At 41.2% G+C, this 17,448-nt stretch overlaps 1 protein-coding gene across 1 annotated transcript in view; it reads right to left on the reverse strand.

The window, feature by feature from the left end:
* The window catches only part of LOC126354834 (NECAP-like protein CG9132), a 35,288-nt gene that overhangs the window by 5,484 nt on the left and 12,356 nt on the right, over positions 1-17,448 (reverse strand). Inside the window, exon 4 of the mRNA XM_050004784.1 lies at positions 13,552-13,835. Within this exon, the coding sequence (XP_049860741.1) occupies positions 13,552-13,835 (284 nt within the window). The remainder of the gene's footprint in view (positions 1-13,551; positions 13,836-17,448) is intronic.

Here is a 17,448-nt window from a genome sequence, read left to right on the forward strand (position 1 = left end):
GTTGGTGGGGAGGCTTGTGTGCCTCAGCGATACAGATAGCCGTACCGTAGGTGCAACCACAATGGAGGGGTATCTGTTGAGAGGCCAGACAAATGTATGGTTCCTGAAGAGGGGCAGCAGCCTTTTCAGTAGATGCAAGAGAAACAGTCTGGATGATTGACTGATCTGGCCTTGTAACAATAACCAAAACGGCCTTGCTGTGCTGGTACTGCGAACAGCTGAAAGCAAGGGGAAACTACGGCCATAACTTTTCCCCAGGGCATGCAGCTTTACTGTATGATTAAATGGTGATAGCGTCCTCTTGGGTAAAATATTCCGGAGGTAAAATAGTCCCCCATTCAGATCTCGGGGCGGGGACTACTCAGGACGATGTTATTATCAGGAGAAAGAAAACTGGCCTTCTACGGATCGGAGAGTGGAATGTCAGATCCCTTAATCGGGCAGGTGGGTTACTAAATTTAAAAAGGGAAATGGAAAGGTTAAAGTTAGATATAGTGGGAATTAGTCAAGTTCGGTGGCAGGAGGAACAAGATTTCTGGTCAGGTGACTACAGGGTTATAAACACAAAATCAAATAGGGGTAATGCAGGAGTAGGTTTATTAATGAATAGGAAAATAGGAATGCGGGTAAGCTACTACAAACAGCATAGTGAATGCATTATTGTGGCCAAGATAGATACGAAGCGCACACCTACTACAGTAGTACAAGTTTATATGCCAACTAGCTCTGCAGATGACGAAGAAATTGAAAAAATGTATGACGAATAAAAGAAATTATTCAGATAGTGAAGGGAGATGAAAATTTAATAGTCATGGGTGACTGGAATTCGGGTGTAGGAAAAGGGAGAGAAGGAAACTTAGTAGGTGGATATGGATTGGGGCTAAGAAATGAAAGAGGAAGCCGCCTGGTAGAATTTTGCACAGAGCACAAGTTAATCATAGCTAACACTTGGTTTAAGAATCATGAAAGAAGGTTGTACACATGGAAGAACCCTGGGGATACTAAAAGGTATCAGATAGATTACATAATGGTAAGACAGAGATTTAGGAACCAGGTTTTAAATTTTAAGACATTTCCAGGGGCAGATGTGGACTCTGACCACAATCTATTGGTTATGAACTTTAGATTAAAACTGAAGAAACTGCAAAAAGGAAGGAATTTAAGGAGATGGGACCTGGATAAACTGAAAGAACCAGAGGTTGTTCCGAGTTTCAGGGACAGCATAAGGGAACAATTGACAGGAATGGGGGAATAAAATACAGTAGAAGAAGAATGGGTAGCTTTGAGGGATGAAGTAGTGAAGGTAGCAGAGGATCAAGTAGGTAAAAAGACGAGGGCTAGTAGAAATCCTTGGGTAACAAAAGAAATATTGAATTTAATTGATGAAAGGAGAAAATATAAAAACGCAATAAATGAAGCAGGCAAAAAGGAATACAAGCGTCTCAAAAATGAGATCGACAGGAAATGCAAAATGGCTAAGCAGGGATGGCTAGAGGACAAATGTAAGGATGTAGAGGCTTATCTCACTAGGGGAAAGATAGATACTGCCTACAGGAAAATTAAAGAGACCTTTGGAGATAAGAGAACCACTTGTATGAACATCAAGATCTCAGATGGAAACCCAGTTCTAAGCAAAGAAGGGAAAGCAGAAAGGTGGAAGGAGTATATAGAGGGTCTATACAAGGGCGATGTACTTGAGGACAATATTATGGAAATGGAAGAGGATGTAAATGAAGATGAAATGGGGGATACGATACTGCGTGAAGAGTTTGACAGAGCACTGAAAGACCTGAGTCGAAAAAAAGGCCCCCGGAGTAGACAACATTCCACTGGAACTACTGACGGCCTTGGGAGAGCCAGTCCTGACAAAACTCTACCATCTGGTGAGCAAGATGTATGAGACAGGCGAAATTCCCTCAGACTTCAAGAAGAATATAATAATTCCAATCCCAAAAAAAGCAGGTGTTGACAGATGTGAAAATTACCAAACTAACAATTTAATAAGCCACAGCTGCAAAATACTAACACAAATTCTTTACAGACAAATGGAAAAACTAGTAGAAGCCGACCTCGGGGAAGATCAGTTTGGATTCCGTAGAAATACTGGAACACGTGAGGCAATACTGACTTTACGACTTATCTTAGAAGAAAGATTAAGAAAAGGCAAACCTACATTTCTAGCATTTGTAGACTTAGAGAAAGCTTTTGACAATGCTGACTGGAATACTCTCTTTCAAATTCTAAAGGTGGCAGGGGTAAAATACAGGGAGTGAAAGGCTATTTACAATTTGTACAGAAACCAGATGGCAGTTATAAGAGTCGAGGGACATGAAAGGGAAGCAGTGGTTGGGAAGGGAGTAAGACAAGGTTGTAGCCTCTCCCGATGTTATTCAATCTGTATACTGAGCAAGCAGTAAAGGAAACAAAAGAAAAATTCAGAGTAGGTATTAAAATCCATGGAGAAGAAATAAAAACTTTGAGGTTCGCCGATGACATTGTAATTCTGTCAGAGACAGCAAAGGACTTGGAAGAACAGTTGAATGGAATGGACAGTGTCTTGAAAGGAGGATATAAGATGAACATCAACAAAAGCAAAACGAGGATAATGGAATGTAGTCGAATTAAGTCGGGTGATGCTGAGGGTATTAGATTAGGAAATGAGACACTTAAAGTAGTAAAGGAGTTTTGCTATTTGGGGAGCAAAATAACTGATGATGGTCGAAGTGGAGAGGATATAAAATGTAGACTGGCAATGGCAAGGAAAGCGTTTCTGAAGAAGAGAAATTTGTTAGCATCGAGTATAGATTTAAGTGTCAGGAAGTCTTTTCTGAAAGTATTTGTATGGAGTGTTGCCATGTATGGAAGTGAAACATGGACGATAAATAGTTTGGACAAAAAGAGAATAGCAGCTTTCGAAAAGTGGTGCTACAGAAGAATGCTGAAGATTAGACGGGTAGATCACATAACTAATGAGGAAGTATTGAATAGGACTGGGGAGAAGAGAAGTTTGTGGCACAACTTGACCAGAAGAAGGGATCGGTTGGTAGGACATGTTCTGAGGCATCAAGGGATCACCAATTTAGTATTGGAGGGCAGCGTTGAGGGTAAAAATCTTAGAGGGAGACCAACAGATGAATACACTAATCAGATTGAGAAGGATGTAGGTTGCAGTAGGTACTGGGAGATGAAGCAGCTTGCACAGGATAGAGTAGCATGGAGAGCTGCATCAAACCAGTCTCAGGACTGAAGACCGCAACAACAACAATCCCTACAATTAATGCTGCCCACATGGTCATTTCATCGATCAGCTACCTCATTCCCTGGTAGTTCCATATGACTTGGATCTAGATAAAAGCAAATGAGCAAGCAGTAAAGCTAAGACTGTAAAGGAGGCTGTGGATAGTGGTCATTACCTGATGGTGAGGGTAGCATCAGTCAATAGTCTGCAGACTGTTCATGAAGTCACTGCATACCAAAAATCAGCTGCCAGTTTTCATCTTGATGAAACTGTGTGTTCTAGCACCATCCACGAGTTTGACTGTGAAGGTGTACGGGGATCTGGTAAACTGTTTCACATGGCCTTCAGTGTGTGTGGAAGATTATCAAGTCTTTGCTGCACTTTTAGAGCTATCACTATCAATCATTTCAGCACTTTGGTGTTCGTCGAGAACTCAGAAGAAGCTACCTCAGGCAATAGGTCGAAAGTCAAAATGGATGCGTGATCCTTCTTAACACCAGGGTGGACCTACTCCAGGTTAATTATCAGAGGAATTTGTTCAACTGGGAGGAAAAAATAGTCACACAATTCAAATGGCCCATGAATTGGCAGAGGCAGTTGCATAATTGGAATAGCAATTGGTAGTGTTGAAACAGCAGAAGTAGGAACTTATATTCTGCCAAAAGACTGAAAATGGGACTTTTATACATGGTGCCGGTACGCAGCCTTACCCCACAATGAAGAATTAGATCTACCCATAACAAAAGATGATGGTGTTGCCAAACCACGTATCTGTCATCTGTTGCCTAGAAGCAATAAGACCTATGCCCTATTGTTGTGTGGCACAAGCTGTATGGCTAAAAATGTAGAGAACTTAATGCTTTTCTGTGAAACATATTTTAAACTAGCTGGAAAGTGGTCCATGGTGCACAAATCATCAAGTACAGAGAACTGTATCAAGTTAACAAGAATGGGTGTAGAAATTACGAGGTCAATGATCACGAACATGCTGTCAGCTGCACTAAAATGGATAGGTGTTACTGCACCTCCTGTGGTTCCTGTCTCCTCTGCAGAAAGTACAAAATCTGTCATTTCCCATCCACTTGACTGCAAGTGGCATGTCAATGGTGGATCTAGATGTCATACGGCGACTAATGGTACTCCTTAGGGAAACGGCAGGAAGGGACAGGATAGGACACCATGTGCATAGCATGTATGCCTGGGGGCCTCATCAACTTGTTGAAGAGCAAACAATGCCTGTCATCTGGGATCTCAGGGCATTCTTGGGTAACTCCAGTGGCTGGCAGAGAAGGCTGAGAAGCCCAGCCTTGTTTATGGAGTTTCAAAGCAGCTCACAATTTGCAGCATTGTCCCCAGAACTGATCGTGACCCTTTCATTCTGAGTGAAGCGGAAGGACTGAAACACATTTGAAAGTTCTGTGACAAGCTAAGCTGTAACTTCCTGGACTTACACCATAGGGTTTAAAACTGTAGGGTGCTCCTAATTAGGTCAGGTGTGCACTACACATTAGATGCTGCTACTCAGGTAGCTGACTGAGTGTGGGATGCACACAAGAGGTTTTTAAGATTAGGCGACACTCCATCAAATCCAAATAACGACAGCTATAGGAAACAGAGAAGTATCAGTGTAAGATCAAAAGAAATGCCCCCAACAAGTGAGAGTATTAAAATCTTAATAGATAACTGCTGAAGCATTTGCAAGTGCCAGGGTTTGAAGATCACTTAATACTAGGTACAAAAAGCTGGTTGAAACCTGAAAGTGGTAGTGAGATTTTAGGGGAAAATTTAAGCGTATATAGAAAGTACAGGCAAATCCACCGACGTAGAAACTGGAACTGCATGTGAGAGTGTATGGACAAAACTAAGGATCAGGGTTGAGCCTAAAATGCTAATGGTATCCTTCTATTGCCCACCCGACTCATCTCCTGATTTAACCAAAAACTTTTAGAGAAAATCTCTGTTCACTTATGGGTAAGTTCCCAATCATTCTGTGATCGTTTGTGGAAACTTTAATCATACAACGATTAATTGGGAAAATTGCAGTTTTGTTCATGGTGGGGGTGTGATAAGATATCCTGTGGAACTTTACTAAATCCCTTCTACGAAAACTACATAGAACAGATAGGAACTCAACTCAAGATGGATCTAACTGCAACAAAAAAGATATGTCTTCTTTGAGGATGTCCTCATCGAATCTGATATCAGTGTCCATGACACAGTTGTTGCATCAATGATTATCAAAGTACAAAGGAAAACTAAAACAAGCAGAAAAACAGTTCAGTAAACTAGATAAAAAATCTGTATTGTCATATATTAATGAGAAACTCGAAACATTCAACACAGGGTAGAAGCAGGTAGAGGAACTCTGGTTCAAGTTTGAAAGAATAATTGACCATGCACAGGATTGACATGTACCCAGCAGAACAGTTCATAATCAGAGGGAACCTCCATGGTATACAGCCACTCTAAAGAAACTTCCAAAGAAACAGAAATTACTACATAGTAGGGCTATAATAGAGAGATGCTGGATGAAATGCATTTGGCTGTCATAAAAGCAATGCATGTTGCCTTCAATCACTACTGTAGCAGAATATTGTCAAGTGATCTTTCACAGAACCCAAAGAAATTCTGGTCATATGTAGAGGCTGTTAGTGGCTCCAAAATTAGTGTCCAGTCCTTAACAAATGAGACAGGAACTGAAATTGAGGCTAGCAAAGCAAAAGCTGAAATGCTGAAATGCCTAACTCCATTTTCAAATGGAGCCAAGAGAATTTCCCCAATTTAATCCTCATACCTCCAAAAAGACAAATGAAATAACTATTAGTGTCAGTGGTGTTTGGAAACAGCTGAAATCATTCAAATTGAACAAAGCTCCAGGGGCCGATGTAATCCCTGTCAAATTCTACAACAAATTTGCAGCTGAGCTGGCCCCTCTTCCAACTGTAGTCCATCATAAAGCCCTCTAACAAAAAGCCATGCCCAGGCGTTGGAAAAAGGCTCAGATCATACCTACCTACAAGAAGGACGGTATAAATGATCCACAAAACTACAATCCAATATGCTTGACATCAATTTGTTGCAGTATCTTAGAACATATTATGAGCTCAAATATAATAAGATATCTTTAACAGAATGACCTCAATGCCAACCAGCCAGGATTTCAAAAACATCGATCATGTGAAACCCAACTAGCACTTTTCTCACATGACATAATAAAAGTTTTAGATCATGACAACCTGGTATGTGCTCTATTTCTTGATTTCTGAAAAGCATTCGACTCAGTATTGCACCTACACTTATTGCCAAAAGTACAATCATATGGAGTATCAAGTGAAATTTGTAACTGGATTGAGGACTTCGTGATACACAGGACACAGCACGTTTTCTTGGATGGACAGTCATTGTCAGATGTAAAAGCAACTTCAGGTGTGTCCCAGGGAAGTGTGTTGGGACCCTTGCTGTTCATGTTGTATATTAATGACCTAGCAGACAATATGAACAGTAAAATAAGGCTTTTTGCAGATGATGCAGTTATGTATAATGAAGTAATGTTTGAGAGAAGCTGCATAAATATTCAGTCAGATGTTGATAAGATGTCAACATAGCGCAGAGACTGGCAACTTGCTCTAAACATTTAGAACTGTAAAATTGTGCATGTCACAAAAAAAGGAAAAGTAGTAACCTATTACTATACTATTAATGAGTCACTGCTGGAATCGGCTGACTCTTACAAATAACTGGGTGTAACACTTTACAGGGGTATGAAATGGAATGGTCACGTAGGTTCACTCATGGTAAAGCAGGTGCTAGACTTTAGTTATTGTAGGATACTGGGGTAATGCAATCAGTCCACAAAGGAGATTGTCGAGATTGCCAAGATTGCTTACGTATCACTTGTGTGACCAGTTCTAGAACACTGGTCAAGTGCATGAAACCCTTACCACATACGACTAACAGGGTATATTGAATGTACATAGATGAGGGCACCACAAATGGTCACAGGTTTGTTTAATCTGTTGGAGAGTGTCACAGGGATACTGAAGGAACTGAACTGGAAGACTCTTGAAGATAGATGTAAACGATCCCAAGAAATTCTATTAACAAAGTTTCAAGAACTGGCCTTAAATGATTACTCTACAAACATACTACAACCATATATGCATCCCTCACATCGGGATCATGAAGATAAGATTAGAATAATTACTGTACGCAAACAATCATTCTTCTCATGCTCCATACACTAATGGAACAGGAAGAAACCCTAATAACTAACACAATGGGACATACCTATTTCCATACACCTCATGGTGGTTTGCAGAGTGTAAATGTAAATGTAGACCATCCATAGACACTCATTACTATGAATGTCTGTGCATAGAGAACCCTCCTATACTTTCTCAGGGGTGGCAAAGAATTTGCAGTACGAATGATAATTTTTGAGGGTAAGGTACTGATTTCAAAAGAACCACATTTATTGTAGGGCTACACAGACTGCTAAGTAGAGTGACAATAACTGAGGCAGTTCAGAGAGGTTGCAATAATACGCAATATAGTTCCACCAAATGATTGTACTGTGGGTGCTGTGGTGGAGGAGAGGGGACTGACAGGTTATGCCCCACAATCATCATTTGGCCCCTGTTAATATCTACAATATCTACAAACTTTGGTTAAGAACCAGGTGAGGAGGGAGGGGTCCAGCATAGCAGCAACACTAGAATCACCTTCACATGTAAGTTGCTCCACTTTTTTCTTTGAAGACGTTTAGTGCTAAGGGTGTCTGGGAAGAGGCTTTCCCAGAGTGTATCCTTCTATTGGAAGACACCAGAGGAGCATGCTGCTTCTCCAGCCGATTCTGGTGGACTGAGGAGCCCTGTACAAGCGTGCTGATGGCTTGGGATCATCTGAGCACGTGTTGAAAAGCCAGCTATTCTGACAGTGTGAAGGTATTTATACTACTTTATAATGCTGATGTGCAACAATCGATTTATTGTCTTATATTCTGAAATGTTACACTAATTTTTGTTAATTGTGTACATTGGTGAGTAAGTGGCATTCACCCTGGCAGTTAAGAAAGGTTGAAGTGCATCCATAAAGTATTCCATAGTGTTGGGCATGTCAACGGTTACCACAGATGGGCTCATGAGATCACTGGAATGTTATGCAGCAAATGAAAGGCGATGAAACACTCTGTCATTAGTAATACATACAGCCTGACAACGCAATGGTAGCCCAACCATAATATTTACTTTGTTTTGGGAATGTGACACTAAAATGATAGTTAAAAACAAAGGTTCCAAGACTTACCAAGCGGGAAAGCGCCGGCAGACAGGCACAATGAACAAAACACACAAACACACACACAGAATTACTAGCTTTCCAAACGATGGTTGCTTCTTCAGGAAGGAGAGGGAAAGACGAAAGGATGTGGGTTTTAAGGGAGAGGGTAAGGAGTCATTCCAATCCCGGGAGCGGAAAGACTTCCCTTAGGGGAAAAAAAGACAGGTGTACACTCGCGCGCGCGCACACACACACACACACACACACACACACACACACACACACACACACACACACACACACACATCCATCCGCACATACACAGACACAAGCAGACATATTTGCCTTTAAATATGTCTGCTTGTGTCTGTGTATGTGCGGATGGATGTGTGTGTGTGTGTGTGTGTGTGTGTGTGTGTGTGTGTGTGTGTGTGTGTGTGTGTGTGTGTGTACACCTGTCTTTTTTTCCCCTAAGGGAAGTCTTTCCGCTCCCGGGATTGGAATGACTCCTTACCCTCTCCCTTAAAACCTACATCCTTTCGTCTTTCCCTCTCCTTCCTGAAAAAGCAACCATCGGTTGCGAAAGCTAGTAATTCTGTGTGTGTGTGTTTGTGTGTTTTGTTCATTGTGCCTGTCTGCCGGCACTTTCCCGCTTGATAAGTCTTGGAACCTTTGTTTTTAATGTATTTTTCCCATGTGGAAGTTTCTTTCTATTTTATTTACATCATCATTAAAATGATAGTTAAATGGTCAAAGGAGCATTTGTCCTGTCTTTTGGCTCTTTATAAATATGGAGGCGAAAATGTAACTCCCCTCCCATTCCATGTTAGTATCTAATTCCTTGTCCAGTTGCAGAATCAAGTCATGGTGGAAAATTATCCTCTGCACTATGTTTAAGATTTATGTAAGGGATAATAGTAACTGGAACACAACTAACAGACACACACACAAAAAGTAAATTTCACAACTGAACAGTCCTCTGCTTCAGCCAGGAGAAAGATGCTCTGCATCTTATTTAATGCTGCTACCTCTCCAAATTTATCCTCGATGTCTGTTGGAACAAATGTGTGTGTTTTTGTTAAGTACAAACTAGGTACTGTAGGGAATATTTACCTCTATTCCAATGCTGCTGCTGTTTCTCCCATCACGGAGCCAAGTGCAAGAAGACTGTAGTGCTGAAATAGCACCACAATCACTTAATTACCATTTCTATGAGGAGACTGCTAGGGTTTCATGGCCATCAGCATGAAAGAGAGTATTCCATTTCACTGCAGATTATCTGCCAGGGTGTCACCCATTTTAACTGAAAGTGCTGTTTATGAGTTTCATAACAGCCATCTGGCACATCGTCTGAGCCAGAAGGAAGGTAAATGTTACATGGTTTAACATGGAGAGTTTGCAGCTTTGGCGATGACAGTTCTTCCCTCCCCTAGTCTTCTCTATCATTCTCATGACAGACTAGCTACCTGTTGGGTATTGGATTTCCCAGTATCAGAAATCAAGATTGTCACACAAAGATGATTACTAATGTGCAAAGATGATTACTAACGTGCCACACTGGGTGCCATTCCTGGCGCAGTTCGTACGTCAAAAGGATGATGAATGCCCATAGGCCTGATCGTCCATGTCCTTGGTAAATATGAATGTGAACGTGAGTATTCTATTTACTGATCAAAGAGGTCTTTCCTTACAAATGATGATAATGTGGATGTGTATTGTAGAAATATATTAACAGGTTTTTGACAATGTCATACTTAGGTGGGCATGAATGGCTGTCCCTCTGCGTAAGACCTGTGGGGAGAGCAAACACCCACCAAATGTCAAACTGACCCATTTAGCACTGTCTCAAGTTAAGAAAGTATTTTTGGCAACCCGGCCTAAAACAAACACAAATTTACTATTTACGTAATTAGCACTATTCATAATTTAAAATAAGACCTATATAAAAATGAAAAACAAAATGAATGTGTGTGTGTGTGTGTGTGTGTGTGTGTGAGAGAGAGAGAGAGAGAGAGAGAGAGAGAGAGAGAGAGAGAGAGAAGCCATGCATGCTTAAGCATATGTTCCACCACTTAAAATTGTGGCAGTCTTATAAAATAATACAGCGTAAAATGAAGTTAGTGGGATAAAAGCACTAAAGCTTTCACAAGACACATGAGGCTAGCTAACCATCAACATAAAAAATGGAAAGGAACCAATAACACAGTCATTGAACACTGCTCTCTAACACAGATTCCTCACAAAACTTTACAACCCACGCTACACTCGTCCAATTATGATTTAAAATAAAGGGGATACCTACAGCCACAATATTCAATGCTCGCTGATCAGCATACAAACAATATTTAGTTACAGTATCACACCTATTACATTAGCATCAGATGCATTACATTCTGGAGGATCATAACACACAGGAACAGGTTACATGGGTCAATGGGTAATGCTATCCACAGAGGTCAGGTAAGCTAAGCTAAAATGATCCGCTTGACTTGATGGAAGTGTGTCACTGTTTAGTAGTCTGTTTAACTGTCCAAAGTTTATTTTCACTCATTTCCAACCACTCTTTTTCCCTTATGCCCATGACACTGGAGATTCTTTGACCGATTAAGTTTTAAGACAGGGGTGTCCAAACCCATGGACTGCATGCGGCTCAAACCAATTATTAAAGCGACCCAAGAAGGGAAAATATATCACACGATCAGAAAAAAATTATTCATGAAATTCCATTTATGTTAACTGAAAATTGGATGACAAATTGAATATATTCAATTTGAAAGTCACACCACATGATGCTATTCTCTCACTGGTCCATTCCCTTCCCCCCTCCCCAGTGGTTGTTGTTAGTGCTAAGTAGAATATATTACTTTTAATACAAAAATACTTTTCATCATCTTCTTCTTCTTCTTCTTCTTCTTCTTCCGGTGCTGTCCAGGTAAGCTAAAAGGTTGTACACACTTGCCTTAAAGGCATGTCAAATGCTTAGGAGTGATAGCAATGACTCACTAGCTTAGACATGGATGCGGGGGTAGGGCTTGTTCTGTAAGCCACTGTTTGCAGTCTGATGTGTGCGTGGTGTATTGTGTCCAAAATTTTTCAGTACAGAGGTGACGCTGATCCATAAATTGTATACTCAACCGTCTATATGGGAGTGGACAAAGTTATAAAATTATTGTAGACTAGATCTATCTGCAACCCAGACCTTCCCACTGAAGTATTTTGAAGTGCCTAAATCTTTAAAGTGCTCATGCAAGTGTAGAAGCCATGTGAGTCTTTAATGAAATATGAGGCTCTGATACCTGACTGATTAAACTGGATAATGATGCCATTAAAACCCGCCTTATGCATACAAGCTTACAACCTCTAGTGCCTTAATCATAACTGCCTACTTGTTTACACAAGACAGCAGGGGGAGCAGGAGGAGTAGTACATAATAAAATAGTCAAGAAGTCTTCACTGGACTGTTAGGTGAGTCAGGTATGTTATTCATAGCATTAGTGGAGTCTCCCACACAGCTATCTCCACAAGAGCCAGGTTGTGTAGGGTACAATGGTACTTCCTGAACCCACACTGAAAGGACTAACTAGTTTCTTCCTCTCTAACAACCAAATTAGACAACAAATTACAGTCTCTGACACATGCACACACGTGTGCGCACCTGCCCACCCTATCACACACACACACACACACACACACACACACACACACACACACACACACACACACACATTCCACCACCCATGTATTGTGGGTTACTTAGCTAAGTATATGTTCGACTGACCATATGTCCCAAAAGAATGATTACATCACTTTTTCTTTTAGGTGGGTAAACCTTACCCACATAGTAGAACTGTGCTGAAATAGTTCCCTCATTGAGTGCCGCAGACATGACTAGTTACTACAGATTTGTGCCTTTTGGAGAAACTGGAACCTTCAGTTTCTTCACCATTAAAGGCTTTGCTTGTTAGTATACAGTTTGGGAAATTAGCCATCCCATTACCCTCTTTATTTGTGCTGCAAGCTGAATGTTTTTCGCAGCTTTTGTGTACTCGTTTAATGAAAATATCTCATTTATTCTGATTCTGTGCTGTGGCTGATTAATTCGATTCTGCATTCTGAGCAGCAATTCAAACAGCCACCATCTTAATTTCAGAGTTTCAGACACTTGCTGTATTAGTTAGCAGCCAAATATCAGTGCATGCAACAGAACTCAGGAAAAAAACATCTGAAGTCGCGAGGTGCAAGGGCCTGCCACAGAATAGAAAACATCACCAAGCAGTAGTCTAGCAAGAAATTACTGACTGATGGCAGTCAGTACACAAGGACAAGGACAAGACCAAAGCAACAAACAATTAAGTGCAAAGTGGAAACCTTTGTCACAATGATGTCCGAGAATAGTAACCAACAATATCAGATGCGCGTACAGAACTGACTGACAGTTCTTTGGGCGGCTGTATTTATATCGGCCGCAAGGAACACTACTAGCCAGCATATTCACACGGCGGGACAGGTGGCGTGCTCATGTTGTGGTGAGATTGTCATTTAAACAGCCATCTCGGTCCATTACTTACAGTGGGCATTCAACTTTTATGGAGCCGGATAGCAGAAAGCTAATGTGCTTTATTTGTTGTATGTCTTATCTATACTTGTGTATTCTGAAAATATGTAGTTTCAGTAACACCGTGCATTACAGGTGTCTCCAAAATGCCATTCTTTTTGTATAGTTTGTTGTGCTACTGTGACAGGAAATCTGATAACCATACATAAATATGGTACTTAACACAGGTTAGACTTGAAGAACAGAACTGGAAGTACTGCAAAGGTCCCGCATCTGCCCATCACATTCACACAGAAAGAGTTGTGAGACGTCTGGGGGCACTTTGGAAGAAGTGCCGATTCACTCTAGGGGAAATGTTCAGGGCAAATGACATGTATTACCACAAATTTTATCTGCTTACTCACCCAATTATCTACTTTATGCTTTTGACCATAAGTACCTTCAAATTCACTCATTAGAATCTTCGAAATCAGTAGCTTACCTTGGTTGTGTTGTACCTGCTGCAGCAAATTCACCCCAGTTAGCTTCTGGAGGTGTTGCACCATGAGATGATGAAACAGGCAAATCACACAGAAGATCGTTTCCAGCAGTAGGTCTCGGCTGATGAGATGGAGAAGAAACAGGCGTCACTCGTGACGCATTTGCTGGAGCTCCTGGTGGTGGCCCAATTTTAACTCCACCAGGAGGAGGTGGGAGGATACCTGTGCTGTTGCCACCAACACCACGAGGCTTTGGCCTACTTGATACTTCAGTCCCATCTTTCTTCTGAACAGTGAGAGAAAACACATTCTCAGAACTAGTTTGGTAATGTCTGACAAATTACATTTATTAGATAAAAAAATCTAATCACCAAGCAGCGGCAGGAGGACACACACACATACAAAGGTTTAACTTTTACAAGCTTTTGGAGCCAGTGGCTCCTTCTGGCAGAAAAGTTGGGGAAGGAAGAGGGGTGACAGAAAAGGACTGGATAGGTTCTCAATGCTTTTGGTAGGTCTCCCCTGACTCAGGGTTCTGGGTGACTTTTCTGAACTCTACCCCTTTTCTTAAACCTCTCCAGTCCTTTTCCTTCAACCCTCTTCTTTCCCCTTCAGCTCTTCTGCAGAACAAGTATCCACTGGCTCTCTGCCACCACATGGTGAGTACATTTTTTTATCTATCCATTTCATTATATTGTTAACAATTGATTATTTTGATTGTTAAATTACATTTATTGCCATATGAGTAGCAATTATGCTAGAATTTAATCCCAATAATGGGTAACACAGGCAATGTATACTCATTTCTGCATAACATTATTATTAAATGTAATAACAAGATATGTGGGCTGAAAGAGAATTGATATTCATATGGGCAATGAAGCAACTGTGAAACTTAAATATAGAATTCAATACATAAATATGTTATACTGCAAGTCATTAACATTTTTTTTTTCTATCTTGATTTCCAAAAGATGTACAGACTCAACACCAAGCTTCCAATGTTGTGCTGACTAGCAGGGGACTACTAGAGGCGGGGTGGGGGTGGAGGGAGGGGTTGCTTGGTATCTCTCAGAAATGACTTTTTTTTCCTCTCGACTATAGGGTAATTCCAACTTTTCAATATTGATATAATTTATAAGGACTAATATTCAAGTAATTAACACACTCTGAAATACTGAGCATTTTAAATGTTGTTGCTAACAACCCTCAATAAAAATGAATTCCAATGTTAGGTTAAAAATACAAAATTCCCTGTGATGTTACAAAATTCCTGAAATTCCCTGAAATTTTCCAGATTTTACAGGTAAAATGTAATACCTTAAGAATTCCAGGCTTTCGAAAAGAATCACCACCCCGCACCAGTTAATTCTGAAGTGTATACTGATGACAAATACATCCATGTCAAATCATAAACATGAGAGGCAGAAGATTAAAAAAAAAACAAAACAGAAGTAGGCTGGAGGGATCTAAATCCATATGGAGCATCTTCTGAAATCTATTCAAACAAACAAGGCTGATAGTTTTTAAAAAACAGAAGTAGGCTGGAGGGATCTAAATCCATATAGAGCATCTTCTGAAATCTATTCAAACAAACAAGGCTGATAGTTTTTAAAAAACGGAAGTAGGCTGGAGGGATCTAAATCCATATAGAGCATCTTCTGAAATCTATTCAAACAAACAAGGCTGATAGTTTTTATATTAACAATGACGATTGTGTGTTTAAATGGACTATACTACTCTGTCATCAGTCCGTCCCTTTCAAGAGAGAAACATATATGAAGGTAAAAAACGAGAAAAGTGGGGACTTGGCTGTTCCAACAATTTAAGCAAGTCAAAGAGTTGGAAATGGGCGTGATAATAGTTGCAACACAATAGGTAAAAGAAAATAGAGAGAACTTACACAGTATCTTGCACATGAGGGTCTAAAGGAACAACACATGAGGGTCTAAAGGAACAACGAGGTGGGGGAGAGGGGAGAAAGTAACCTGCAGTCACAAGAGGGTACCCATTACAAGGGAGGAGATGGGGGGAGGGGGGGACATGGCTCTTCCCCCACAACCAGTGCTAACAGTTAAAGTGGAGCAGTATTATAGTCTAGTGTAAAAATTGCTCTCCCTTAAGAAATACAACACTCTAGTAGTGACTGCCATCATCCACAAGCATCTGAGGTAGTAAGGTAGGCAACTTGAGGGAGTGCCACAGATTGGCCAGCATGGTGCACTCAACAAGAACATGTGCAATCATCAGTAGATTACTGCAGCTGCAATGGAAGGATCCTCCTGACACAGAAGGAACTTGTGGGTGAGTCTTGCATCACCAATGCATAGTCGGAACAACAGAATACCATCTTTCCAAGAGGCCTGGAAAGATGTATGTCACACATTAGTGAGCCCTTTACTAGCTCTCAACTTGTTTTGAGTCATAGTAGCCTGCCATTCCAATTCCCAGGGCCTCCTCAAAATATTTCATCAAAGTAGTGATTGTAAGCTGGTGCCCAGCATTCTTACACCAAGTTGACCTCCTATAGTTGCATCTTTAGCTAGATGGTTGGCGAGTTCACTGCCTGGAATGCTTATGTGGCTCAGTGTCTTTCCAGAGCTGTAAACATCAAGGAGGAGGTCCTGGACATTGGCGACCACAAGATTTTTGGAATAGCACACGAACATGCCTTTTAAGCAGCTCGCGGAATCACTATAGATCATTGTGGCCAGGGATTTGACATACCGCAAAGCCTGAGATGTGGCAACCAACTCTGCAGTGTATACATTGAGAGAGAATGCTTCTCATGCCACCTTGCAGAATATTCGTGCCTCCACGACAACAGGTGTCAGAGAAGGGTACGATCAGCATCCTTCTTGGGGCCACAAAAGAGGTTCATCCATATCACAGGACAGGGGACAGACCACAGGGGATGTCGAGAGAGAGCTCTATGAAGACAGACTAAAAGAGTCTGTTTGAGGTCCTTCAGTAGGGTATAGAGTCAGAACCCAGCTGGTCTTCCCAGTTTTGGGTGATGCGCGAACAATCTTGACTGTTGGTTGTGGAAGAGTTGAGTGACATGGGTGAGAGGGCATCCGACAGATTGGAACTGTGTAATTTGCCTGAAGCTGCTGTCATCTAGCCCACAGTGGTGGCTCACAGACTTCCAAGAGGAGGCTGTCAACAAAGCTCATAAGGAAGGCCCCCATTGCCAATTGCACACCAGTGTGGTGAACAGGGTCCAGCAAGCTTGGTATGGATGGTGCTCCCAACCCATAGGCCAAGCGGTAAAATCAGTACTTTGTAAAATCTCAAATGAACTATGCGAACTGACCCCCACAAGAAGTTACTAAGAAATCCAAGAGCATTTAGCTTCTTCATACAAGTTGCATTGAGCCAGAGAACATGCGACAGCCAAGTTAACTTCTTGTCAAATAAAATACCTAGTACTGAAAAGTTTCAATCACAAAGTAACTGGTCACAGAGATAAATTCCTGAATGTGGGTAAGCAGTCCGTAGTCTTCAAAAATGCACAACTTGTTTTTTTTGCAGGAGGAAACTGACAACTGTGATTCATGGCCCAATCATGTACTCTCCAGACAGCTCCCTAAAGTTGGCGCTCAGTGGAGCACAGTGATGCACAGGTGTAGCAAATGCAAAAATCATCCACATACGGCAATGGAAAGAAACTGTGAGGGCCACTGCATTTATGACATCATTGATGCTAATACCTAACAGTGCTATGCTGAGGATCGATCCCTGAGGGACTCGAGTTTCCAGTTTACACTGGTTGCTGATAGTCAAAAAAGTCAGAGACAGGAAATTCTGGATAAAAATGGGTCAGCCCCAGAAACCCCCTCATGAAGTGCAGATAAGATATGATGTCACCAAGTGGTATCGTATGCCTTCTGTAGGTC

Source organism: Schistocerca gregaria, chromosome 3, assembly GCF_023897955.1.
Source record: "Schistocerca gregaria isolate iqSchGreg1 chromosome 3, iqSchGreg1.2, whole genome shotgun sequence".
Lineage (NCBI taxonomy): Eukaryota > Metazoa > Arthropoda > Insecta > Orthoptera > Acrididae > Schistocerca > Schistocerca gregaria.